The sequence below is a fragment of the Raphanus sativus genome, chromosome 2 (assembly GCF_000801105.2).
Source record: "Raphanus sativus cultivar WK10039 chromosome 2, ASM80110v3, whole genome shotgun sequence".
Lineage (NCBI taxonomy): Eukaryota > Viridiplantae > Streptophyta > Magnoliopsida > Brassicales > Brassicaceae > Raphanus > Raphanus sativus.
The window spans coordinates 37,130,557-37,156,797 of record NC_079512.1 but is presented as its reverse complement, the minus strand read 5'-3'; the positions used below and the strand labels follow the sequence as shown (position 1 = coordinate 37,156,797).

Sequence of the window (26,241 nt, the reverse complement as noted above, 5' to 3'; positions counted from 1 at the left end):
CGGTCTGACCTGTCCGGTCCTGGCCTTCACGCCCGAGTGGTGATGGCGGTCTTGTCTCTCCGGTCTTGCCCACACGCCCGGGATGGTGATTCCGGTCTCGACCATTCCGGTCCAGTCGAGTCTAAAAGAGTACTTGTTTGGCTGAGCATCATTCTTCACCTCTCTTGGATCTTTGAACTCTCAAACACTTCACATCATCTCATAGTATGCTCCAACACCTGATAGGGACATATGAATGCAATATGGATCCTAAAGACACTAAGATCTAAGCTATATGATCAAAATGCATAAGATATGAAAGCTAAAAACATGTAAATATGCAAGATATCAACTCCCCCACACTAGTCCTTTACTTGTCCTCAAGTAAACTTTCAAGAACTAAGGAGGAGAGGCTTGAAACAGGGATTTCATAACCAAAAAAAACGCTCTTCTTAGCCTCATCTTAACAACCTTGCATAATCATAACAACTAGCTAGAGCAAAACATCCATTCTTCTCTAACTTCTCTAGACCTATTCAACTCTTTTGATCTCTACACTCATCATCATGATTCCACAAACCCAAATTCAACAACTCTCTAACAATCATTAAGCAAACTCAATAGAAAATCTTGCATATGGTCAAAAGGTCCAAGTCATTTGGTTTGAAGGAAATGCTTTTGTTCAATGATGAAATAAGAAGTTCAAAACAATCTTTAGAGGTGGTTTACTCTCAAAACAAAGTAGCTTTGGTAATGCACATAATATATCTAAGAAAGGGGTCAACTCATGCATACAATGCTCAATCTCCATTGTTCTACCCTTCCCCATACATATACAAGCTGAAACTTCAACTTCAAGTGCCAAAACCCAACTCTCATCACTCACCAAGATATCCCAAAGAACTCAAAACACTTCTTTAAATAGAACTCTTTTCTTTTATGGAGTCAATCAAGGGATTTTTTTTTTTTTTATTTACACTTTAAGATTCAACTTAGCTCTTTCTAAACTTTGCTAGCCCCCTTTTTTCATTTTTTTTTTTTATTTTTTTTTTTTTTTATTATTTTTTTTTTTTATTTGGGGGCCAAGACATGCTTTGAGCTAAGGATCACAATTATATCCCTTGAGACAAGACAATCACTTCTTAGAGTTCTAAAAGTCTAAACTCCTCTTTCTTAACCAAACCATACTCCCAAAGATAAAATCAACAACACTCACCGCCCAATCCTAAGTGCTAGACAAAGATGTGTCTAATCTAGCTAGAATGGAACTAAGCATTGTCGACCCCGATACTCTCAACATTATGCACATGCAAAGCTTTCCAAAAAGACCTCACTCAACAAACAATGAAGGCTTGAAAGAAAGCTTTGGGTTCAGGGTGTGGAGTGCCACTTGAAATTGTCAAAAAGATTGGCAAAAAGCATGAGACAATTCAAGTGTGTATAAGCCATGACTCAGCACACAAAATGACCATAAGCAAGAGACATTGAGTTTAAATAAGACAGGAGCAATCTTCAAAGAGAGAGTTTCAACAATCCAATGAGTTTCAAGAAGAGAATTCAAGGCACAAAGTCTACAAGATATCAAGAGAATGCTCAATCTAGTTATCATGATTACAAAGGTTGCTAAAATGAGAACTTAGCATGCAAGGTAAAAATCATCCCCTTATGCATGAATGCATCTAGACTCAATCCTAAAATGCAAATGATGCAACTAGATGCTTCTTTTTGTGCTTTTCAATCAAAAATTTTTTATGGGTTTTCTATGCAATAACTATATACAATGCATGCTAAATGACAAGAAAACACAAGAACATTAGCAACTTGCACCTCCCCCACACTTAATTCACACAGTCTCTTGTGTGAAAAGTGGAGAGAGATGACCAAAATAAAAGCTAAATGCAAATGAAAATGGTATATACAAAGGAAGGTGTTGGAGTACCTCTATGGAGCGTGAGAAGAGGCTGATGCCTCGGAGTTGTCATCTTCATCAGTGGTGTCAAGAGAAGGAGATTTGTTTCCTGATTCTGAAGGGAAGATGTATGGGTTTCTCAAGCTGCGGAGAGACTGCTCCCTTGATTCTGGTGCGGATGGGTCATAGAGAGGTGAGGTGGGGGCGTGATGAGAGCATCAATGTCAAAGTCCTCCGCCTTACATCCAGCTACAGCCCCTCTAGTCAAAACATCAGTCACCTTTCTCATGAAAATAGCTGAGGCCTTAGCTTGTCTCTTCACGGTTCTTCTCAGCTCCTTACATTTGTTGGTGAGCTTGTAAATGGTTCTATCCTGAGCTCTGCTCCACCTCTGGAGGGTACTGATCTGATCATGAGCATCGCGAAGGGGGCCAAGAGGTAAAGCACCTGTGAACTGGTCGAACTTGTAGCGAGGAGGGCCAAAAAGGTGTTCAGTGGCCCTGCTTGCGTACCCCTGAGTATATACCTCGTCGCTGCCTCCTGTTGCTGCGTTTGAGTCACAGGGCCAAGCGCTCCATGGCATTTGAGCAAGTGCTCCTCATCAATATCGAACCTGATTGCACCCGGACTTGTCAAGGTGGTGAGTGGGTAGTTGGGAAGAACAATCTCAGCTTTCTTGTTGAGCCTCTTGTATGAGTAGACATACCTTCCATCTAATGTCCCTGCTAGGAATTGGACTTTCTGTAGGTACTTTCCATTCAAGTAAGCTGGACCTGATTTATCAGTTCCCAAATCAATCCCCAAGTAACCAAGTAGTGGGGTTATCCAGCCACCGATCCCAATCTGAGGTTCGGAATCGCGGTTTGTCCAAGCCCAATCCTTATAGTACATGAGGCGCGTCACAAAGTATCCCACCATACCAAAATCACTGTAGAAGTCATCAGGGACAATGGGTAACTCAGGGTGGGTGGCATAGTGTTGGACAGCTTGATGAAGAAATCTCAATTCCTCTCCAGCGATATTACTCACCTCCTTCTTGTAGAACAGGGTGTGAATAAGGAACCTGTGGAGATAGCGCAAGGTAGGGTGCTTGATGGCTGTGCTTCTGTCTTTCCTACCCTCTCTTCCCTTTCCTGATATCAATTTCCAAGTTAGGTCTTCGATTCCTTTGCCTTTTGGTGCATTGGTGAGCTGAGGAAGAGCTGGATTCCTCCCATCATGGAGGCCAAGAGCTTCTCCAATCTCTGTGAAGGACATGGTGTAAGACTGACCAGCGATCTTAAAGGTGATTCTTCCCCAGCCTTGCTGTGCACTCTTCTTGGTGTGAAATGTCGCTTCAAGAGTAGACAAGAACTGGCAAGAGACATCGGGATAAGTTTGGTAAGCCACTGAATAGAAGCTGCCTATCTTCATGAACGCTAGCATCTCCTTAACATCATCATCAAGATACAACCCTTGTAAGAGGGTCCTGTCCACAAATCTTGTTGGAGGCCAAGCAATACCTTTCCTCATTTGCTCCACCAACTCAGCTTCTGTGGGTTTCTTCTTCCTATCTCTGCCAGCATTGAAGTTTTTCCTCTTGGGAGGGCCATGATCCTCATCACTGTCTGGAGAGGGATCCTCAGCTTTTTCACTGTCACTCTCTTCAACCACTGGTCTTTTGCCCTCTTTCTTCTGCTTTGCTCTTAACTGCTGATCCTTAAGGACTTGGTTTTGGTGCACCTCCTCACAAACTAGCTGAGAAGTGGGCCGCTTGGTAGGTGGTTTCGGCTGTGGTATTGGAGCATGAGTTGAAATGGTAAGATTAGCTTCTTGGTTGCTTTTCTCCAATACAAGAGTGCCTCCACTTTTACCCCTTGGCGCTCTTGCTCTCTTGGGAGGGGCTTGCTTGTGAGCAATGTCGGCCGCACTTCATCAGCAGCAATTCTTTTGCCATCTCTCTTGGCTTGTGTTTTCTTCTTGAGCATGGCTAAAGCTTGCTGCCTACGTTCCTCCTCGGAACCAGGTTGTGAACCCAACACTTTCCCTGTTCTATCAGTCTCTCTCTCAGCTTTCTTCTTCTTCTCCGTCTCTATCTCAGCTTGAGTTTGTCGTGCCATTGGTACCTGAAAAAGAAACCTTGGAAAGGAGTGAGCAAAGGAATAAAAATTTTCAAAGAGAGAGAAATGATCAAAGCGAAAGAGCTCAGCTCTAGAAAACCTAATTACAAATTAATAGCTAAGCAAAACAAGAGCTGCAAACTAAATTAGAGGATCTCATGCTCAAAATTCGATTTTTTTTTTTTTTTTTTTTTTTTTTTTTTTAAGAGCTAGAATCTCTAATCAGCAAAACTCTTGATCAATCACTCTACAGCACGAAATCAACCTTAAATCTAAGTTCTCCACCAGCTTAGCATCCAATCTACTCCAAGAATATCCTAAAACAAGCAATTTTTGAAAAATCCCCAAATCTCATGAACCCTAATTTCTCAAAGCTCAAATTAACTCAATTCCACCATGAAACCAACTACCCAGCATGATATAAAAGCTTTCCCTAGTCTATTTTACAAGAATCTAGCAAGAAAAAGCTCAAATTTCAAGTTCAAATTTTTAGGGTTCATGAGAGTTACGAATTTGAACTTAAAGAACTCATACCTTGCTATGGATGATGGAAAATGAAGAAAGGATTCAAGAAAATAGACTAATGGGAGAAAGACTTTGATTTAGGGAAAAGAATGGATTGATTTGGTGGAGATTTGAGTGAGATAAGGTGTTTTTGGTTCTTGGAGGTAAGAGAGGTTTTAGATTTGTGAAAGAGGTGAGGAATGAGAGGAAAAGGGTCGACAATTAGGTTAGGAGGGGGTTTGGTTCGGGTCGGGTCGTGGGCAAACGGGTTTGGGTCGAAAAAGAGAAGAAAACTTACCTGGAGCGGGTCGTGGAGCGGGACGCGGGTTGGAGCGGTACGCGGGCTTGGAGCGGGACGCGGGTCGTCGAATGGAAGCGTCGTCCGTACTGCTGCACCCGGGTGAGGAAACGCGGTCTCATCTCTCCGGTCCTCTCTAGCACGCCCGGGTTGCATTGCACGGTCCTCACATCCCGGTCCAAATGGACAAACTTATCAGCCTCCACGCCCGGCTTCTCCTTCCCGGTCCTCACAGTCCGGTCCTCTCGTTTCAATCCTTTTTTTTTTTTTTTTTTTTTTTTTTTTTAGAGAACCTTTCTCCTCAACCCATACCACACTAGCTTCTTGTCTTCTCTATCCATGGTACCCATTCTCCAAGGTTCACTTCACTTCAACTCGAAAAAAGAAATTCTAATGCAATATTTACAAGGATAGACATGGGACTTCCTCCCAAGTGAGCTTGTTTAAAGTCTCTAGCTTGACTTTGCTTCTTTTGAGACTAGGTGGAGGTGGGTTCAGAAAGTGGAATTGAGAATCCATCTTCCTTTGGTGTAGTACCTAAATAGAGCTTCACTCTTTGTCCATTCACTGTGAACTCTCCTCCATTCTTATCCCAAAGAACCACTGCTCCATAAGGCTTAACTTCCTTGATCTTAAAGGGTCCAGACCACCTTGATTTGAGCTTCCCTGGAAACAACTTCAGCCTAGAGTTGTAGAGGAGTATCTGATCATCAGCTCTTAACTCTCTCTTCAAAATGTTCTTGTCATGAAAGGCTTTGGTTCTCTCCTTGTAGATCCTTGAGTTCTCAAAAGCATCCATCCTAATCTCATCAAGCTCATGAAGCTGAAAAAGTCTCTTTTCTTTTGCATTCTTGATGTCAAAGTTCAGTAATTTCACAGCCCACAATGCCTTGTACTCAAGTTCTACTGGTAGATGACAAGCTTTCCCATACACAAGGTTGAAAGGGGTGGTTCCCAATGGTGTCTTGTATGCTGTCCTATAGGCCCAAAGTGCATCATCAAGCTTGTCTGACCAATCCTTCCTCTTGGCTCCCACAATCTTCTCCAAGATACCCTTGATCTCTCTGTTAGAGATTTCAACTTGACCACTGGTTTGAGGGTGATAAGGGGTTGCAACCTTGTGTTTCACTCCATTCTTCTTGAGAAGATTCTCAAAAAGTTTGTTGATGAAATGTGAGCCTCCATCACTTATCACCACTCTAGGAACTCCAAACCTTGGAAAAATGATGCTCTTAAACATCTTCAACACCACTCTTGAGTCATTTGTAGGACTTGCAACTGCTTCAACCCACTTAGACACATAGTCTACAGCCACTAGGATGTACTTGTTGCCATAAGAAGAAGGGAAAGGTCCCATGAAGTCTATGCCCCAAACATCAAATACTTCCACTTCAAGAATTGGGTTTTGAGGCATTTCATTCCTCTTTGTGATGTTCCCTCTCCTTTGGCAAGAATCACACCTTGAGATGAACTCTTGTGTCCTTGAACATATGAGGCCACCAAAATCCAGCTTGTAGAACCTTAGCCACTGTCTTGAAAGTTGCAAAATGCCCTCCATATGAAGAACCATGGCATTGTTGTAGGATTCCATCAACCTCTTCTTCAGCCACTGCCCTTCTATAGAGATGGTCTTTGCAAAGGATGAAAAGAAAAGGTTCATCCCAATAGTACCTCTTCAACTCCTTGTAGAACTTCTTCTTGGAATAACCTTCGAGTCTTAATGGTTCCTTTCCTGTGACAAGGTAGTTCACAAAATCTGCATACCAGGGCTCCTTCTCCTTAGATGCCTTAACCTCTTCAAGCTTCTTGCCCGTTTCACACACTGCAACCACTGCCCTGATGGCCATGACCTGTTCCTCACGAAGCCCTTCATCAATGGGGGTTTCACCTTCAATCCTCATCCTAGACAAGTGATCAGCTACTCCATTCTCAATGCCCGGCTTGTCTCTAATCTCCAAGTCAAACTCCTGAAGCAAAAGGATCCACCTCAAAAGTCTTGGCTTAGCATCTTTCTTGGCCAAGAGGTGTCTCAAAGCTGCATGATCAGTGTAGACAATAACCTTTGACCCAACCAAGTAGCTTCTGAACTTCTCAAAGGCGAATACAATGGCTAGCATCTCCTTCTCAGTTGTGGAATACTTCACCTGAGCATCATTCAAGGTTTGGCTAGCATAGTAGATCACATGAGTCTTGCCATCCTTTTTCTGCCCCAGAACAGCTCCAACAGCAAAATCACTTGCATCACACATAATTTCAAAGGGGAGACTCCAATCGGGTGGCTGAACAATAGGAGCATTGACCAAATTGTTCTTCAGCTCCTTGAAAGCTTCAAGACAATCTGAATCAAAGCTGAAAGCGGCTTCTTTGCATAGCAGCTTGGTTATTGGCCTAGCAACTTTTGAGAAGTCCTTGACATATCTCCTGTAGAACCCAGCATGGCCAAGGAAACTCCTTATGTCTTTCACAGTCTTTGGTGGAGGTAGACTAACCATCACCTCAATCTTAGCCTTGTCCACTTCGATGCCTCTTTCTGAAATCTTGTGTCCAAGTACAATCCCCTCTTTGACCATGAAGTGACACTTCTCCCAGTTCAGCACAAGGTTGGTGTCTTCACATCTCTGTAGGACCCTGCACAAGTTGGACAAACAAGCAGAAAACGAAGATCCGTAGACAGAGAAGTCATCCATGAACACCTCCACAACATCCTCAATGAGATCAGAGAAGATAGACATCATGCACCTTTGAAAGGTGGCTGGAGCATTACATAACCCAAATGGCATCCTTCGATAGGCAAAGGTACCATAAGGGCATGTGAATGTCGTCTTCTCTTGATCATCGGGATGTATGGGGATTTGGAAGAACCCTGAATACCCATCAAGAAAGCAATAGAAAGGATGGTTTGCAAGCCTCTCAAGCATCTGATCAATAAATGGCAATGGAAAATGATCCTTTCTAGATGCAGAGTTTAACTTTCTATAATCAATGCACATCCTATGTCCAGTTACAGTTCTAGTGGGGATCAACTCATTCTTATCATTTTTCACAACAGTGATACCACCTTTCTTTGGAACCACATGCACAGGAGATACCCATTTACTATCTGAGATTGGGTAAATAACACCTGCATCTAAGAGTTTGAGAATCTCCTTCTTTACAACTTCTTTCAAATTAGGGTTTAACCTTCTTTGATGTTCAATAGAAGTCATTGATTCATCCTCTAGATGTATCCTATGCATGCACAAAGAAGGTGATATCCCTTTGATGTCATCTAGAGAATACCCTATTGCTTTCCTAAACTTCTTAAGCGCACTCAACAGTTGAGACAATTCAAGTTCAGTAAGCTCACTATTCACAATGACAGGGTAAGTCTCATTAGGGCCAAGGAAAGCGTACCTTACACCATGGGGAAGGGGTTTAAGTTCCACCTTAGGTGCCTTGAGTTCATCCCAATCCTCTTGGTGACTGTCCTTTTGTTGAGTGGGTGCTGTCTCTTGATGAACCACTTGTTGAAGCGCCTCATACTGATCCTCACTCTCAAACCCTCTGTGTGAATCCAGCATCCTTCCATAAGCATCACTTTCCTTGTTCTCAACCACTTGGACTCCTCTATCAACTGTCAAGGCATGCTGTAGAGGGTCTTCCAGTGCTAACTCTTCAAGCAGCTCATCAGCTAAAGCTTCCATTTCCTCTATGTAGAAGATCTGCCCTTGGATGGTTGGCCTCTTCATTATCTCATTGATGTCAAAGTGGAGGATGTGCTCCTTACCCAAGTGGAGATCTATCTTTCCCTCCTTCACATTTATAATTGCTCCTGCTGTGGCCAAGAATGGTCTTCCAAGGATCAAAGGATCTCTAGCTTCCTCATCCATCTCTAGCACCACAAAGTCAGTAGGGATTTCACAATTTCCCACCATCACGGGGAGATCTTCCAAAATTCCAATGGGAAACTTCACTGAGCGATCAGCAAGCACCAAGGAGAGTTTGCACTTCTTGTAGTGGCTAAACCCAAGCTTCTTGGCGACAGATAAAGGCATGAGACTAACACTAGCTCCCAAGTCACATAGGCACCTTTCAAACATCAAGGGACCAATGGCACAAGGTAGAGTGAAGCTTCCTGGATCTTCTAGCTTCTTAGGGATTGTCAACCTCTTAATGATGGCACTGCACTCATGAGTAAGAACCACCATTCCTTCCATTTCTTTCTTCTTAGCAGCCACAGCATCCTTCAAGAACTTGCTATACTGAGGAACAAGCATAAAGGCATCTATGATGGGCATTGTAATCTGCACTTCACTCATCTGCTTCTCAAAGAGTGCCTTATATTTCTCCAATAGTTGCTTCTTGAATCTTCCTGGGAAAGGTAACTTAGGCTCATAGGGAGGAGGGACAAAAGAAGTATCTTTTGATGTAGCTTCACCTTGCTTCACTGTTCTCTTCTCCTCTCCAACCTTTCCTTTGCCCTTAGCTTCCACAATCTTTTCCATAATTTCCTCATCAACCTTCTCATCAACAATTACTACCTCATCATCAATGTTGATGGCAACCTCCCCACCCTGTTTCTCACCATCCTTGGTGAGTACTCTTGGAGGCAACTCTTTACCACTTCTCAAAGTAATTGCCTTCATTGTTTCTTTGGGGTTTTGCTCAGGTTTTCCAGGTAGGGTTCCCTGTTGGCGACTAGGCTGAGAGTTCATAGAAGCGAATTGGCTCTCCAAAGCCCTGATCTTGTTGTTCAGCTCTGTGTAGGTACTGTCAATCTTGGAGTGCACTGTCTTGAACTCATGCCCAATATCCTTTGCAACTCTAGATTGAGCTTCCATGATCTGCTTGAACATTGACTCCATGTTTGAATCAGGAGCCTTTGATTGAGATGAGCTTCCTTGAGCTTGAGTAGACTGACTTGTGTTACCAAAACCAGGAGGGGCATTTTGCCTTTGCTGATAGTTCCCTTGTTGAGTGGTTTGCTTAGGTTGGTATCCTCCTTGCTGGTTGTTTTGATAAGACCTCGGCTGGTAGTTGTTGTACTGAAAGTTAGGCTCCTTTCTGTACCATGTACCATTGTTGTTGATGAAGCAAAGTTCTTCTTGCCCTTCCAAACCATCAACCTCATTCACCTTAGGAGGAACCTCTTGATTAGGATCACCAACAAAGCTGACCTGCTCCTTCTTGGATTGGTTTGAAAGAACCAAATCCAACTTGTCTTGCAATGATTTGATATCCTTCTTTGTCTGCTGATCCTCACCTCTGCTTGCTCTATCATACTCCTCATTGTAAACTGAGTCACTCTTTGCCATGTTCTCCACCAGCTCCTCTGCATCCTACTCAGTTCTGCCCAGGAAGAAACCATTGCTAGCTGTGTCAAGCCTATTTCTGCAAGATGGGAGAACTCCCCTGTAGAAGGTGCTAAGCAAGCTTTCCTTGGTGAAACCATGATGAGGACACTGAGCAATGTAGCTGTTGAATCGTTCCCATGCTTCACCAAAACCTTCTAGATTCCTTTGTTGAAATCCTGAAATCTCATTCCTAAGCTTTGCAGTTCTTGAGTTAGAGAAGAACTTGGTGAGGAAGGCTTCTTTGCACTCATCCCATGTTCGGATGCTATCTCTTGAGAGACCCTTCTCCCATGTGTGAGCTTTATCTCCCAAAGAGAATGGAAACAGCCTAAGCTTCAATGCATCTTCAGAAACACCATTTATCTTGATGGTGCCACACAGCCGATCAAAGTTGTCCAAGTGATCGAGAGGATCTTCCAAAGCAAGCCCATGGTACTTGTTGCTTTGGATCATGTTGATCAAGCTTGACTTGATCTCAAAGTTGTTGTTCTCCACAGCTGGTGCTCTAATGCCAGCCCTATTTCCATGGATGTTAGGCTGATCATGGGCACCAATTGCTCTAGCTTGGCGCTGTGGATGTCGTGGTCCAAGGTTGGCAGCTCCTTGACCATCTTCAGCAGCTCTATCTTGAGGCAGGTTCTCCATGTCAAACCCCAACCTCTGAATGTGAGCCTGTTGCTCTTCTTCCCTTCTTCTTCTCACAATCTCCCTCTCAAGTGCAGAAATGTCTTCAACAATGGGAGCAAGGCTTGATAAACCTCTACTCCTCAAGTTCATACACCTGAAAAGTCAAAGAGAGAAAAGAGGCAAGAATCAATATCACAATAGAAAATAAAAATGATTTAGTCTCAAGCAAGTTACTAAATCCCAATGTCACAATCAACTTAGAAGTTGGCAACGGCGCCAATTTGATAACAGGATTTTGCTAAGATCCTATTCAAATGTTGAAGTATAAAGGATGTCAATCCAATTCTAAGGGAATGCGAAGCACTAGGAATGCAAGACCATGCTTAAGCTAAATGCTATCAAGATGAGATGAGAAACTACTCTAAAATAGGAATAAAAATGCAACAAAGCAAAAGACTTTCTTTGATTATGAGAATGAGAGGACTCATGGGATAAGGGAATATGACTTTGGGTGATCAAACTCCAACTAAGGTGCTAGCTTTCAATCAATCTATCTACCTTAGGCCTAGACACAAGACTAAGCAAACTTTATCTCTAAATGAATGCTCATTTGCTTCCAAAACTCAAGCATCTAATCTCTTAGGTTGAATGTTTAGGAAGCAATCATTAACAATAAGCCTAATAGCCATCTTAACACCTTTAACAACAAATCTCTTTGGTAGAGTATGTTAAAAGCTTAGGAGAGTTGGGTCAGACATTTCATCAAACACCTTGTGGGTGGGAAATGTCTAGAACTCAACTTTAGAGAGGCCAGCTCTAAAGAAGCATTAAAAACACTCTACTAGCAAGGATTAAGAAGGATCTACACCTAAACACCCTAGATCAAGCCTAATCACCCTTAATCTCCCTAACCCATGAATCCAAAAGTGGATCTACTCACTAATCACCATGATTACTCTTGAACCCATGAGGTTTCCAAGCTTAATCATGTTTAAGAAAGATCAATAAGAAATTATAAACACTCAAGAACACACAAGAAGATGATGATTTGATTCAAGGAAAGAACTTTCACCCAATTGTTTTGTGTTTCTTAAGAGGAAAATAATATAATCCCCACAAAATAGAGATTACAAAGTATTTATAGGTAGGTTTAGGGTAAAGAGAGACACATATGATAAAAGACTAGAATGCCCTTTGTATAGGGCTAATTAGAACTTCAAAATAGTGTTTAAAATGACCCAAGGTCGAATTGGGTCGAACCGGAACGGTTTGAGAAAACCAGCCTCGACCACACTCTCTTCTCTTCACGCCCGGCATGGTGATCCCGGTCCTGCATCCCGGTCCTGCCCATACGCCCGGCTTCCTCATCCCGGTCCAAGCAATCCGGTCTGAGCCTGCACGCCCGGGTTGGTCATGGCGGTCCTGCCCGTCCGGTCCTCGCCCATACGCCCGAGTTGTGTTGCACGGTCTGACCTGTCCGGTCCTGGCCTTCACGCCCGAGTTGGTGATGGCGGTCTTGTCTCTCCGGTCTTGCCCACACGCCCGGGATGGTGATTCCGGTCTCGACCATTCCGGTCCAGTCGAGTCTAAAAGAGTACTTGTTTGGCTGAGCATCATTCTTCACCTCTCTTGGATCTTTGAACTCTCAAACACTTCACATGATCTCATAGTATGCTCCAACACCTGATATGGACATATGAATGCAATATGGATCCTAAAGACACTAAGATCTAAGCTATATGATCAAAATGCATAAGATATGAAAGCTAAAAACATGTAAATATGCAAGATATCAAAAAGCAAAAGAGAAAGTTAGTTAGGGATTTTAGGACTTAGGAGCTGCCTTTCTTCTCTTCTCTTCTATTCTCTAATACAGAGACTACTACTATCAAAATTCAAAAGTGTCGATTCGTGTGAGTTGTCTTCTTTTACTTTTTTTCCTTTTTCTTTTAAACAGTTTTACCTTTCGAATAATAAATTTTAAAAAGCAGCTACTTTTTCTTTTGCTCGTGTTTTCTCTCATATATACAAGTATTAAAATCAAATACCATTAAGACAAATAAATCTTAGCATCAAGTCACATTTGTCTTTTATCATTTGTCAAACTTAGCATTGAATTCTTCATCCAAGAATGCAAGCTTTTGTAGACTAGACATGCATGCGATTGTTCTTTCGGAAAATAAAAACTAGGGTATGGTTTAGCTGATAGTAAATGTTATCTAAGTTCGTGGAAAATTGCTAGAGAAATGGATTTGATAGTAAATAGAACAATAGTTTATGATTGGATACAAGCATCCAGACGTTATTCTTCGAAAGCATGTACTAGTATTCGTACCCGTGGCCCAGTATTGTGAGATAAGCTTACCGTAAAAATGTTCACAAAATTTTATTTAAATATATATCGATTCTTTAATTTTATGTTCAAAAAATAATAATTGATTAAAATTGTGGGTTTTCCAATCATTTTTAAAATAATTTAACATCGGCGTCTTCATTTTTTTTGATAATATTTTATAGGATTAAAATCCAGGTTATTGTAAAATACTTTTAAAATGTATGGAATTTAATTACATAAAAGAAGAGATGGGTGAGAAAAAAAAGCAAAAGGAATAGGACCACCATTAACTTTGTAGCCTCGTTGAGGAATCTCTTCTCGCATCGACTTTTGTGCAATTGCAAAGTCAATGCCCAGAACTTGTTCCCAGGCCATGCCCAATTGAATATAATAAAAACTTTGAAAAGAGAACTTATATAAAACCTGATTCATAAGAAAAAGCCGTCGTCGAGACTTAACTGGTCGCTGCACATATATCGATGATACCAAAACAATGTTCAGGTTCACATTCACTTTTCAGATAATTAATTAGATTAGTCTCGTAAAAATAATTAATCATTTATGGAACTACGGACGTGTTGGACTTGTGTACCAAACCTGCAAGCGTATCCATCAAAATGTGTTGTACAGAGATGTCTTATGTGAAAGTGAAACTGCTGATATGCTGTCTTAAGGTGCACTGTGCACATTTACTCTGAATTAGTCAAGATAGAATCCTCCGACACCGAAGACATTCTCCTCCCTTTTAATTCAACGTATGTCATATTGAACATGGGCCTGTTTTAAGACAACTGCTGAAGCCCAACCTCTGCAAATGTAACTATATTTAAATACGATCCATATATTCACCATCATAAGCCCAATCAACCCAAACACTTTTCTACTGTCATGGGAAATATACTTTTTTTTTTTTTTTTTTTTTTGGGAAATATGGGAAATATACTTCGTTTCACCCAATTCGTTCATCTGCCCTCGGTATTTTCGTACCAATTGTAGTGTAGCTACATAAAAATTATATTCATGAATCAGACATGTGACCAACCATGTAACCTTTTTAGGCCCATATACTAAAAAGTCATGATAAAACCAAAAGAAGATAGACGTAAGGAACACGGAAAGTGTGGTAAGCGTCGTGATCTAAATGTAGGTAATAGCAAGTGAGTAACGTCTTCACACTTCTCTTGTCTCTTTCTCTTCTTCTCAAACACGTAATACACTTTCCATTGGAGACAGACACTTTCGGTCCTATCCTGTATTCACATCCACGTAATTGGTAGTGCGACGTTGGCCCTTAGCTTTTATTTTTTTTCGTGAGATAGTAGTTTATTATTATTTCCTTTGTTTAGTGTATTTGTCATTGTCTATTGCATTATTCAATAGAGTAGATTTGACGTGTCGATTATAGCGAAACATGTTGAAATATTTGTAATAAATATTTGATATATGTCACACATGTTCTAAATATACAAATGTCGTCGATTACTACTTTTAAAACTATCAGTGTCCTGTCATAAGACTCATAACTAAAGGTCAAATGAAATATAATTAGTATTTTTTTTTAAAACCATCACTTTTAACTTTTAAGTAAGTGATTATGTTGGGGTTAGTATTTTTTTTTAACTCCATCTTCATGTTGGGGTGAGTATGTTAATTCGCAGATTTTTGGGAGATAATTTAGTTAAAAATTACTATGTTTTTTAGTACTTTCAAATTATACACTGTAATTTATTTAATAATATTTTTTTGTAAAAAATTAGGATTCATGATTACCATTGTATACTGCTATTCCTAAAACCGTGGGTGTATGCACGACTTATCGATAGTAAATTTTTGTATTGTCATGATCTTTATCCATTCCAATATACGCCTCTGTCCAACTAATCGTTTTATAAAAAAATTCAGCTAAATCGTCCACGTAATCGTAGGTTATAAAATGACGTTAAAAGAAACAAACTTGTTACTGCGCCTAAACTCACATTTTGGAAAAAAAAAAGGGGGTTCCATCTTCCAATAAACCAGTTCACAGGCATTGCATGATCAAAGTCAGTGTTTTTAGGTGCGTTTTTTGATTTCATCTTGCCATAACTTTCCTGTCGTAAATGAGCTTCGAGAGCTTCTAATAACCTCCATCACACCCTCTTCTTTCTTTGCGATATTAAATAATAGTTTGATCTGTGTTCCTCTGTTCTTCTCTGCTCTGCTCTCTGTTTCAGTTCTGTTTTGAATCACCAATTAATCGACCAAGATTTCATTTTCATGCTCCCAATTATGTTCAGTCTCGTGCAATTCTAAACCCCCGAGCTCCTGAGATAAACCTATCTCACAAATCGTTTGATCTCTCGATTGGTTAGCTTTCATTGACCTTCCTTTCAGTTTGGGATAGTTTGGTTCTTTTTTTTTTTTTTTTTTTTTGCTTGATCAAACTTGAAACATCAACTGGTTGTGTCGTTATTAAACATTTCAGAGAGTGTGAGATAGGGTTTTGTTGTTCCTCTGCAGAGACTATAAACTTACCAAAAAAAAAAGATGAATTCAAGTAGCGGTTATGAGGAGGAGGAGGAGAAGAAGAAGAAGCTAGGGAACGGAGTTGTGGGGGTACTAGCTGAAACAGTGAACAAATGGGAGAGAAGAACACCACTGACGCCGTCTCATTGCGCTCGCCTTTTACACGGTGGCAAAGACAGAACCGGCGTTTCACGCATTGTGGTTCAGCCATCTGCAAAGCGTATCCATCACGATGCCTTGTACGAAGATGTCGGATGCGAAGTCTCTGATGATTTGTCTGACTGTGGACTTATACTCGGAATCAAACAACCTGAGGTAATGTGAAATATTGCATTTTCAAAAGAATATACTATATATAGTTTTACTTGTTTATGAGATGTATTGGTGTGTTGTGTTGCAGCTAGATATGATTCTTCCGGAGAGAGCATATGCTTTCTTTTCACACACTCACAAGGCACAGAAAGAGAACATGCCTTTGTTGGATAAAGTAGCAACACTTTTCACTCATTCCTTTTTTTTTTCTATTTTAGTACCTTAGCATCTAGGAATTTTGTAATGCAGATTCTATCTGAGAGAGTGACGTTGTATGATTATGAGCTCATTGTTGGAGATCATGGGAAAAGACTATTAGCATTTGGTCAATATGCAGGAAGAGCTGGTCTCGTTGACTTCTTGCATGGACTAGGACAGAGTAAGAATATCTCTTGTTACTATTCTGATGAGTAAGAAGCTTTCTTTTTTTTTGGGTGTTGATGAATGTAATTTTTTTTTGATGCAGGGTATCTAAGTTTAGGATACTCAACGCCTTTCCTCTCGCTTGGATCATCCTATATGTATTCCTCATTGGCTGCAGCAAAAGCTGCTGTGATCTCTGTCGGTGAAGAGATTGCAAGCCAGGGACTGCCTTTAGGAATCTGCCCTCTTGTCTTTGTCTTCACCGGGACAGGAAACGGTAAAACTTTCTTTGATCCTGATGATGTTTTCATTCAGTTCATTTTAACTTTCTTCATCTTGCAGTTTCTCTTGGGGCGCAAGAGATTTTCAAGCTTCTTCCTCACACTTTTGTTGAACCGAGCAAGCTTCCTGAACTATTTGTAAGCTTTGCTTTAGATTCATTTTCAGGGTATTGAAGGTAACAAGGTTAATGAAATGTGTATTTATGTACAGGACAAAGGTGCTAGCCAAAATGGAAGATCAACAAAGCGAGTACATCAAGTATATGGTTGTATCATTACCAGCCAAGACATGGTTGAACACCAAGATCCATCAAAGCCGTTTGACAAAGTAATAATTTATTAACAACTTAGCTCCATTGCTGTGACTTTTTGTTACACAACTATTACCTCTATTCATTCTTTATCTTCAGGCTGACTATTATGTACACCCGGAACACTACAAACCAGTTTTCCATGAAAAGATCGCCCCATATACATCAGTTCTTGGTTAGATTCTGATCTCTGCTCTGCCTTATAGTTCATGAGTTTACTTATAATAAAAGTATCATTTAGCTATGACTCTCTGTGCAGTGAACTGTATGTACTGGGAGAAGAGGTTTCCTCGTCTTCTGAGCACTAAACAGCTTCAAGATTTAACAGCAAAAGGATGTCCACTAGTGGGAATATGTGACATAACTTGTGATATAGGTGGCTCCCTAGAGTTTGTTAACCGAGCTACTTTAATAGACTCCCCTTTCTTTAGGTAATCTAAGCTTTGAAAGAGCATTCTTGTCAGTCTCTTACTTACACTATATGAAACTCGTTGAGTTGATGACTGTCTTCAGGTTTAATCCCACGAACAATTCATACTATCAAGACATGGATGGTGATGGTGTACTATGCATGGCCGTTGACATTCTACCAACAGAATTTGCCAAAGAGGTATTATAAGATTACAGTTTTTTTTAGTACTTGGAATGATTCTAAGGTTGGAAAAATTTGTACTGATTTGGAGTTTCTTGTGTTAATGAAAAAGGCATCCCAGCATTTTGGAGATATTCTTTCAGAGTTTGTGGGTAGTTTGGCTTCCACGACTGTGATTGCTGATCTACCGGCACATCTGAAGAGGGCTTGCATAAGCTACAGAGGAGAATTAACATCTCTGTATGAGTATATTCCACGTATGAGGAAGTCAGATCCAGAGTATGTTCTGCTTCCACCATAAATTCATATTACATTCATCTGAAGTCATCATTAGGCTTCTTCTCTAAACTATATTTTTAATATTTATACACTTCAAAAGCAGAGAGACTCAAGATAACATCTCCAACGGAGCTTCCAACCAGAGAACATACAACATATTGGTGAGTATTGTGCTCATGTTGTATGTTTCTAACCAGAGAACATACAAAATGAGGCAAAGGTTCTAAACCAAACCCAATCTCTTGAGATAACTTGTTTAAGGACAAAGGTTCTAAATCAAGATAGTAAAATATAACTATTCCAAATCCTATGACTAAAGCAAACCTTGAGATATTTCACATAAGTTCTTCTTGTAATGATTTTGACTGAGACAATGATTTGTAGGTATCTCTAAGTGGACATCTGTTTGATAAGTTTCTGATAAACGAAGCTCTCGATATGATCGAAGCAGCTGGTGGCTCATTTCATTTGGCTAAATGTGAACTAGGACAAAGCGCAGATGCTGAGTCATACTCAGAACTTGAAGTAAGTCACAATCATAAATAATTGTACAGATGTCAAGAAAATTTAAATGTCAGGTTTAGGTTTGATGTCCTTTTCACTTAGAGTCCTAAGTTTCTAGAACACGTAAACAAACTACAATCCAAAAAAAAAAAGAATGTGGTCCACACTTTTAACCTGTTCCCACTTGCTAAAGATTCCTTCATTATCTTATTATGTAGGTTGGTGCGGATGATAGGAAAGTATTGGATCAAATAATTGATTCATTAACTCGATTAGCTAATCCAGACGAAGAAGACTATATAATATCTCCACGTAAAGAAACAAACAAGATTTCACTGAAAATTGGCAAAGTCCAGCAAGAAAACGAGAAGCCTGAAGAAATGACAAAGAGATCATCGGTTTTGATTCTTGGCGCTGGACGTGTGTGTCGTCCAGCTGCTGAGTTCTTAGCTTCAGTCAGAAACATATCGTCAGAGCAGTGGTATAAAACTTATTTAGGAGGAGACTCTGAAGAGCAGACAGATGTTCATGTGATTGTTGCATCTCTTTATCTTAAGGATGCCAAAGAGGTATATACTAAACTAATCTTTAATTTCAAGTGTCATTATTTTTATTTTTTTGCTGAAGTGGTAAAAATATGTTCTGCAGACGGTTGAAGGTATGTCAGAAGTGGAAGCAGTTCAGCTAGATGTGTCAGATAGTGAAAGCCTCCTTAAATATATCTCTGAGGTATATTAGCTTTAATTATCTGTACTTAGATTACACTTAGTCCCAAACTCTACTGCCCTTTAATCTTTTTTTTTCCTCTTTGGCGTTGCTTACAGGTTGATGTTGTCTTAAGTTTATTACCTGCAAGTTGTCATGCTGCTGTAGCAAAGACATGCATTGAGGTATGGTACTACTACTGTTGACTCCCTCAGCATAACACAGTCTTTTAAGTTGTTTCCTGATTCTGAAGTGCCTCTGCTTCTTCCTCTTTGTGATTTACTCAGCTGAAGAAGCATCTTATCACTGCTAGCTATGTTGATGATGAAACGTCCATGTTACATGAGAAGGCTAAGCATGCTGGGATTACAATTCTTGGAGAAATGGGACTTGACCCTGGAATCGGTATACAACCTTCAATGCATCTTAGCCTTATAATGTTTTATAACTGAGAAGGTGATCCCTATAGTTGAAACCTGCAGATCACATGATGGCAATGAAAATGATCAACGAGGCACATATCAGAAAGGGGAAAGTGAAGTCTTTCACCTCTTACTGTGGTGGTCTTCCTTCTACTGCCGCAGCAAATAATCCATTAGCATATAAATTTAGGTAAAATAACAAACTCTCCTCTGTTTCTCTCATTAAGACACGATTTCATGATTACATATCTAATATTCTCAGCTGGAATCCCGCTGGAGCCATTAGAGCTGGCCGTAACCCCGCTAAATACAAAAGCAACGGCGACATAATACATGTTGATGGTAATAATAGACAAGGGATAACGAAGTAGTTTAGTTTTAGTACACTTCTGTTTCACCAAGTGACGTTAAACTGCAGGGGAGGATCTATATGATTCAGCCACAAGATTCAGAGTACCTAACCTTCCAGCTTTTGCATTGGAGTGTCTACCAAACCGTAACTCATTGGTTTACGGGGAACATTATGGCATCGAGAGTGAAGCTTCAACTATATTTCGTGGAACACTCAGATACGAAGGTATGTGTTACATAATCACAAGTACCACACATCTCCACTTATGAACGCTTTAACACTTGTTTTTTTTCTTTTTCTGGTTTTGTTACAGGGTTTAGTATGATCATGTCAACACTTTCCAAACTCGGATTCTTTGAGAATCAAGCAAATGAACTACTCTCCAGTGGAAAGAAGATTACGTTTGTTTCTCTTCTAAGTTACGTTTTAACGAAGGATACAGACGATGAATCTGCAGAGGCTCTAGCGGGAGAAGAAGAGATCAGCAAAAGGATTATAAAGATTGGACATTCTAAGGAAAGTGCAGCCAAAGCTGCCAAAACAATTGTGTAAGCTTCTCCATGATGATACAAAAACTTCTCTGGAACATAACCTAAGACTAGACCGATCCTTTTTGTGGTGTGTTAGATTCTTGGGGTACAACGAAAAGAGGGAGATTCCTTCACTGTGTACAAGTGTGTTTGATGCAACTTGCTACCTAATGGAAGAGAAACTAGCTTATTCCGGAAATGAGCAGGTCTCTCATTGATAACTTTGCTTGTCTCGTTCTTGCACTTGATGTTGTTTTGCTGACATTAGTACTTTTATGTTTTCAGGACATGGTGCTTCTGCATCACGAAGTAGAAGTGGAGTTCCCTGAAAGCAAACGTACAGAGAAGCACAGTGCGACTCTCTTGGAGTTTGGGGAAATCAAGAACGGGCAAATGACGACTGCTATGGCCAAGACCGTTGGGATTCCTGCAGCTATTGGAGCTCTGGTTCTTACACTGATCAACACTTTTTTTACTGTCTTTATATCTCTCTCTTAAGCAAAGATATGATTCTGATCCTGTGCATTGCAGTTGCTAATTGAAGACAAGATCAAGACAAGAGGAGTCTTAAGACCTCTTGAGCCAGAAGTCTATTTGCCAGGTAACTATGGATTTCAACTTCAAAACTAGTGTTGTGTTTGTAGATGAACACAATGATGTTGAACTAGTGATTCTGTGGTGGTATGTACAGCTTTGGATATATTGCAAGCTTATGGTATAAAGCTGATGGAGAAGACAGAATGATTTTCTTCTTTTCAAAGAACTCTTTATACTGTTCCTCTATAGCTTGAAGACTAAGCTGAAGAAGAAGATAGAGAGATAAGCGCCGGATCCTTGGATCGATAGCGAGAGGAACTTTGTAGATATATATGTATTATATGTGTATACGAATGTATGTACAAAAGAACTGTGTCCACAAATCTCAGTGGATGTATAGTACGTAATCATATTATGTCTATACAAATATCTATAAGATTGTTATTTCCAAGTGTGTCATTGAACACCTCCAAGTAGCTTTCCAAGACAAGAATCTTGCTCTTTACCTATTCACTTTCACTTCGTATTGACTGAGAAAAAAAAACTAATGGTTTTGTTGATGTTATCTTGGGAAGTGTTTATTTTGACTAAAATGATCAACTACCATCTATAAATTCACCCATCTCTTTAACAGTTCGATTCACAATCCAAATAACAAAACATCATTTCACTCTCCACATTTTAAAGCCTAACTCATATCTTCAAGAGTTCAAGAAAATGGACAAGAATGCTAGTGCTAAATCTGGTAATGTAGCACAAACCGGTGCGACTGGATCTGGTTCGGGGAATATGGTGGCGCCGGGTACTGGAGGTGCAGTTCAGATACCTCGGGATGCTTTTGAAGCGAACACTAAGGCCTATTTTGATAACCTTCATGCCAAGGACAAGGCAACTAAATAAGAATGAGAAGTGTTTAGTGGTTGAATAAGAATGATCACTTGATCAGCAGCTGTGTTATCATTCTCCTATTATGTTCACAATTTAATTAAATAAAATGAGTTATATTATCTATCTTGCTTTTCTTTTCTTGTTCTTGTTCTATAACTAATCTGTGTACTAGATCATTCTATTACACTGCATTAATCCTTCTTGGTCACTTCACAAGCTTTTATTAGTCTTCCAACAAAGTTTAAATTTATTTTACAATAGTATTTGATTAACGATGGCTTTATATTTTTTTTTATCACAACGATGGCTTTATATATCAGTCTTAAACAAAACTTGGATTAGCTTTTTATTGGTTCACGTTAGCCTGCGGTTGGAACCGGATCCGAACAGACAGAACAGAACAACTTTTTTGATTTTCAGTTCACTTTGGGTTATGACTTATGAGTTTGGTTTGTTTAAGAAAGCTCTTTTTAAATAAATTTGGTCAGCGGTTCAGTTTGGTTTAACGACTAATTGGTCAGCGGTTCAGTTTGGTTTAACCGAAAATCGGCTCGGTCTTAGAAAACCAAAATCGCAAGCCTAGTTAACGTTATCATCATGTGTTTGATAAGTTTTCTCACTGTCGTCAATGGCATTGTATTGACTTTTAAACGATTTTATTAGTCTTCAACAAACTTCAGATAAGTTTTACAATAATTCGCTTCGGTTTTGTTATTATATATATATGTGTATATGAATGTGTGTACAAATCTCAATGGACGTATTATAAGTGATCATATTATATGTGTATACAATTTTTTTTTTGATTATAGCATACAAAATTTTAAGTAATTGTTAAGCCTAATATGCTTGTTAAGTTATTATTTCCAAGTTTCATAGAAAACCTCCAAGTAGCTTTCCAAGACAAGAATCTTGCTCTTTAAGAAACAATGGTTTTGTTAATGTAATCTTGGGAAGTATTTATTTTGACTAATTTGACCAAATCCCATCTATAATTTAACTCACCTCTTCAGCAGTTTAATTCTCATTCCAAAACAAAATATTCATTCTTCATATTGTTTCGACCCTTTTTATGTTTGGATTTCAGTTTTAGTTTAGTTCTGATTTTTGTTGGACAAACAAAAAAAAAGATTTGTGCTTTTAAAACGCAAGTTTAACATATATTTTTATTAAATATTTGATCATCTTCACTATTGAATTTTAAAACATAATATAGTTCTTTCTTAAAGTAAAATATGTTAACATATGGAGTAGTTACTAAATATTATGAGCGTTTTTAATAATTAGTAAGTGATCGTATTATGTGTATACACATTTTTAAATAATTGTAACCCTAATATGATTGTCATTTCCAAGTGTCATTGAACACCCTAAGTAGCTTTCCAAGACAGACTCTTGCCCTTTACCAACTCACTTTCCCTTCGTATTGACTGAAAAAGAGAACAATGGATTTGTTGATATTATCTTGGGAAGTGTTAGATTTTGACTAACTTGATCAAATCCCATCTATAAATTCACCCACCTCTTCATCAGTTTTATTCACACTCCAAAACAAAAACTTCATTTCACTCCTCATACTGAAACCAAAAACTCATTTCTTCAAGATTTTTTAAGAAAATGGACAAGAATAATGCTGGTGCAAAGTCTGGCAATGTAGCACAAACCGGTGGCACTGGATCTGGTTCGGGGAATATGGTGGCGCCAGGGACCGGAGGTGTAGTTCAGATTCCTCGTGATGCTTTCGAAGCTAACACCAAGGCTTATTTTGACAACCTTCATGCCAATAACAAGGCAACTAAGTGAGAAGTGTTTAGTTGTTAAAAGAATGATCTGCACCTTTGTTGTTATGCTCCTTTGATGTGATCTCCTATGATTATCATGATTTAAATAAAACGAGTTACTATTTATCTTGCTTTTCTGATCTTGTTCTATAATTTATCCGGTACTAGAGCATTCTATTACGCTACACTAATCCTTGTTGGTCATTTAACAAGCATTTTATTAGTAAACAACAACAACAACAACAAAAGGAAACTTCACGGTTCAGCACTTCAGACCAAGCAAAGTAAAGAACAACAACAACGATGGCTATATAAGTTTACAATAATATTTGATTGGTTCATGTCATCGTCGTGTATTCATAAAGAAACTTCATATGATATACCAAACACATATAGTGAGATCATTGAAAATGGAACTAAACGCTTAAAATAATACATTGTTTTATATTATGTACAAACGAAACTTTAGTTGAATAATTTGATACCAAACTAATTTTAGCAACAAAAAAAAAATTAATGCTAAAAGGAGACAGTTTTTTAGCAAATTCCCATCGTCTGCTACTTATTCATCCCATCAAGCTTTTCTTGGTTTACAGTACATTGTAACTTTGAAACATCAATAGTATTAAAATGTGTTTTAACACTTTGTTACTACCCATGAGAGAATCTGCTGCTCCACTTCTTCCCAATTATGAACTCTAGTAACCAAAGGATGTCTGTCCACAGACTCAGTTTTAGACCAAGGGTATGAGTTTTCATAGTCAAAGAGGAGAACTTTCATTCCTATGTTAGCGCATTCCTCTGCATATCTGGGGTTATCGTCAATCAATATCTCTGCTCCAAATGATCTGCAGTTCCAGTTCTAGGATTATTAGCCCATCAAACCACATGAAAAGATAGTGTTTTAAGTTTTAGTCTGCAAATATTTAATGAGATGAATCTGTATGCACCTGCAGATTTCAGACTTGGGTTTAGACTCTCCATGAAGAGCAAAATGGTTCCCGAAATGAATCTGTTTAAACAGTCCTGGAAAATGCATGTCGATCCACCCAAGTGTGTGATCTTTTATCGCATTCTGCCGGGACCTATCCAACGATATGAACACACAGGTTTTTATTTTAATGCTTTCAGCAGAGAGAAGATCACAGAGAGCATGGCACTTACGTAACAACTGAGAGCTCGCAGTATCTTGATAGCTTGTGAAGAGTCTTATGGGCACCTGGAAGAGGATGGATCCCTTTCTTGAAATATGATGTCTTAAAGAATTCATGAACACGTAGGTCAGCTGCAGGACAGGAACAGTTTAAACAACATAACAACATGATTAGGTGTCGCACCAAAAATTGCTGAAACACACAAAAAAAAGTAATTGAGAGTAATCATAAGGTAGGCGCTTGATTAATGCAAGAAGGCCAAATATAATACCTTCATTCCGGGAGCAATTCCATATCTGCAACAAAAAAAAAAAGAATAAGACACAAGTTTAAGGGAATATCCAGACAAGAAATCTGTGATGGGAAGCTGCTCGTTACATACCCTGAAGAACTCGTAGACATGGTACTCTGAGACGGAATGGTTTGACAAATAGCGGTCGGCAATGAACTTGTTAAGGGCCGAGACAAAGTTTCCCAAAACTGTTTACATAAAAAGACAATAAGATGAAGCATAGCTTAAAAATATTGGCTCAATAAAGAGGGGCAAATTATGAAGAGAGTGTAAATAAAGCAAAGGATTAGAGGATATAGGCAAACAATTCGCATCATCCATTTCAAATTCAAACTAAGAGAATACTTAAATCTCGAGTTGGACAACAAAATCTCCACTATCCAACACAGCAACACACATCATAGGCAGATTAGAATCAGTAAACATATTTCCAGATTCTACCAATCCAAAAAAAAAACATTCATATACTTCTTCTCAGCTTATGATTACATCACTCATTGACTCCAAAAGTCTTATATAACTTTTTTTTGTTCTCGAGAACCCATTTAACAATTCAATTACTCTAAACATAGCATTTTAAAATTGATGTCTCCCAAACATAACATATAATCGAAGAAGAAGAAGAAGAAGGGGGAAGAACATAAGATACCCTCATCAATGTCAACAGCCACAACGATCTTATCACTCCCTTGCAACCTCGCCGTGTTACCAACTCCACGTCCATCCGCTAAGTCGGTGGTTCCGCCGCCGAGACGTTCTTCCCTCGAGCCATGGAGGAGGCGGCGATGATGATGATGCAGAGATAAAGCTCGAGCCTGAGCCTTCTTGTGATGAGGAGGAGGAGGAAAATCATCAAAACAGCTTCTTAAGGTTAACCACCTATTGGGCTTTCCGCCTCCTTTAAACAAGGCGTTAGAAATGGGATTGAGCCTATGAACGAAACCACCACCTCCATCACATAATCTGTTCACGATGGATCGACTGTGGAGCGATCGCGAGGGATCGGTGTAAGCGGCAGCGGCAGCGGCAGCGGCAGACATTGTTAGGGTTGGTGAATCGAATCGTGAGATTCTGTTGAGAATGGCGTGGGACGTCTGTCTCTTTAACATTACGAGATCTCTCTCTTTCTTTCTCTCTCACATTACATACACAATTTCAAATCGAACAACAAACCCTAAAAAATACTCAATCCCCCCCAATCGAATTCGAGGTACAAATGATAAAAAAGGCTTTTTAAGACAGAGAGAGAGAAAGAAGAAGAAAAAAAAAACTCAGAAAAGTAAATCTAAGAGGCTCCAACGTAATAATCATGCATTGAAGCACTTTGCTAGGTACTTTAATTAATTAGC

General features: G+C 39.4%; 5 protein-coding genes and 1 non-coding gene across 8 annotated transcripts; 4 read left to right on the top strand and 2 right to left on the bottom strand.

The window, feature by feature from the left end:
• Nucleotides 1-4,026: 4,026 nt before the first annotated feature.
• On the bottom strand, nucleotides 4,027-10,117 carry LOC130508222 (uncharacterized). The gene is made up of 3 exons (XM_057003578.1): nucleotides 6,957-10,117; nucleotides 6,385-6,521; nucleotides 4,027-6,260 (listed from the first exon to the last, which is right to left on the bottom strand). The coding sequence occupies exons 1-3, from the start codon at nucleotides 10,081-10,083 to the stop codon at nucleotides 5,268-5,270; spliced, it is 4,257 nt and encodes a 1,418-aa protein (XP_056859558.1). The 5' UTR covers nucleotides 10,084-10,117; the 3' UTR covers nucleotides 4,027-5,267.
• A 96-nt stretch (nucleotides 10,118-10,213) lies between these two features.
• On the top strand, nucleotides 10,214-10,320 carry LOC130508944 (small nucleolar RNA R71). Its single transcript, XR_008943127.1, has one exon. It is a non-coding gene; the product is annotated as a small nucleolar RNA R71 (small nucleolar RNA).
• Nucleotides 10,321-15,021: 4,701 nt separating this feature from the next.
• LOC130508219 (alpha-aminoadipic semialdehyde synthase-like) lies at nucleotides 15,022-21,236 on the top strand. Of its 3 annotated transcripts, XM_057003574.1 has the most exons (26): nucleotides 15,031-15,140; nucleotides 15,298-15,430; nucleotides 15,584-15,904; nucleotides 15,990-16,076; nucleotides 16,151-16,280; nucleotides 16,368-16,541; nucleotides 16,607-16,683; nucleotides 16,757-16,873; nucleotides 16,956-17,031; nucleotides 17,116-17,287; nucleotides 17,370-17,466; nucleotides 17,561-17,727; nucleotides 17,828-17,888; nucleotides 18,112-18,252; nucleotides 18,450-18,800; nucleotides 18,880-18,960; nucleotides 19,056-19,121; nucleotides 19,224-19,341; nucleotides 19,419-19,548; nucleotides 19,621-19,700; nucleotides 19,777-19,935; nucleotides 20,024-20,258; nucleotides 20,338-20,446; nucleotides 20,526-20,687; nucleotides 20,772-20,841; nucleotides 20,932-21,236. In XM_057003574.1, the coding sequence occupies exons 3-26, from the start codon at nucleotides 15,611-15,613 to the stop codon at nucleotides 20,982-20,984; spliced, it is 3,207 nt and encodes a 1,068-aa protein (XP_056859554.1). In that variant the 5' UTR covers nucleotides 15,031-15,140; nucleotides 15,298-15,430; nucleotides 15,584-15,610; the 3' UTR covers nucleotides 20,985-21,236. The 3 variants fall into 3 exon arrangements, with proteins under 3 accessions (XP_056859555.1, XP_056859554.1, XP_056859556.1); XM_057003575.1 differs by lacking the exon at nucleotides 15,298-15,430 and having other exon boundaries at nucleotides 15,022-15,140; XM_057003576.1 differs by having other exon boundaries at nucleotides 15,069-15,430; nucleotides 17,831-17,888.
• Nucleotides 21,237-21,344: 108 nt separating this feature from the next.
• LOC130508221 (uncharacterized) lies at nucleotides 21,345-21,731 on the top strand. The gene has a single exon (XM_057003577.1). The coding sequence runs from the start codon at nucleotides 21,495-21,497 to the stop codon at nucleotides 21,675-21,677; it is 183 nt and encodes a 60-aa protein (XP_056859557.1). The 5' UTR covers nucleotides 21,345-21,494; the 3' UTR covers nucleotides 21,678-21,731.
• Nucleotides 21,732-23,249: 1,518 nt separating this feature from the next.
• On the top strand, nucleotides 23,250-23,579 carry LOC130508014 (uncharacterized). Its single transcript, XM_057003078.1, has one exon. The coding sequence runs from the start codon at nucleotides 23,283-23,285 to the stop codon at nucleotides 23,466-23,468; it is 186 nt and encodes a 61-aa protein (XP_056859058.1). The 5' UTR covers nucleotides 23,250-23,282; the 3' UTR covers nucleotides 23,469-23,579.
• Nucleotides 23,580-23,842: 263 nt separating this feature from the next.
• Nucleotides 23,843-26,228, bottom strand: LOC130508218 (uncharacterized). Its single transcript, XM_057003573.1, has 6 exons — nucleotides 25,542-26,228; nucleotides 24,983-25,080; nucleotides 24,872-24,896; nucleotides 24,611-24,731; nucleotides 24,397-24,531; nucleotides 23,843-24,294 (listed from the first exon to the last, which is right to left on the bottom strand). Exons 1-6 carry the CDS (start codon nucleotides 25,999-26,001, stop codon nucleotides 24,084-24,086), a joined length of 1,050 nt encoding a protein of 349 aa, XP_056859553.1. The 5' UTR covers nucleotides 26,002-26,228; the 3' UTR covers nucleotides 23,843-24,083.
• Nucleotides 26,229-26,241: the final 13 nt, after the last annotated feature.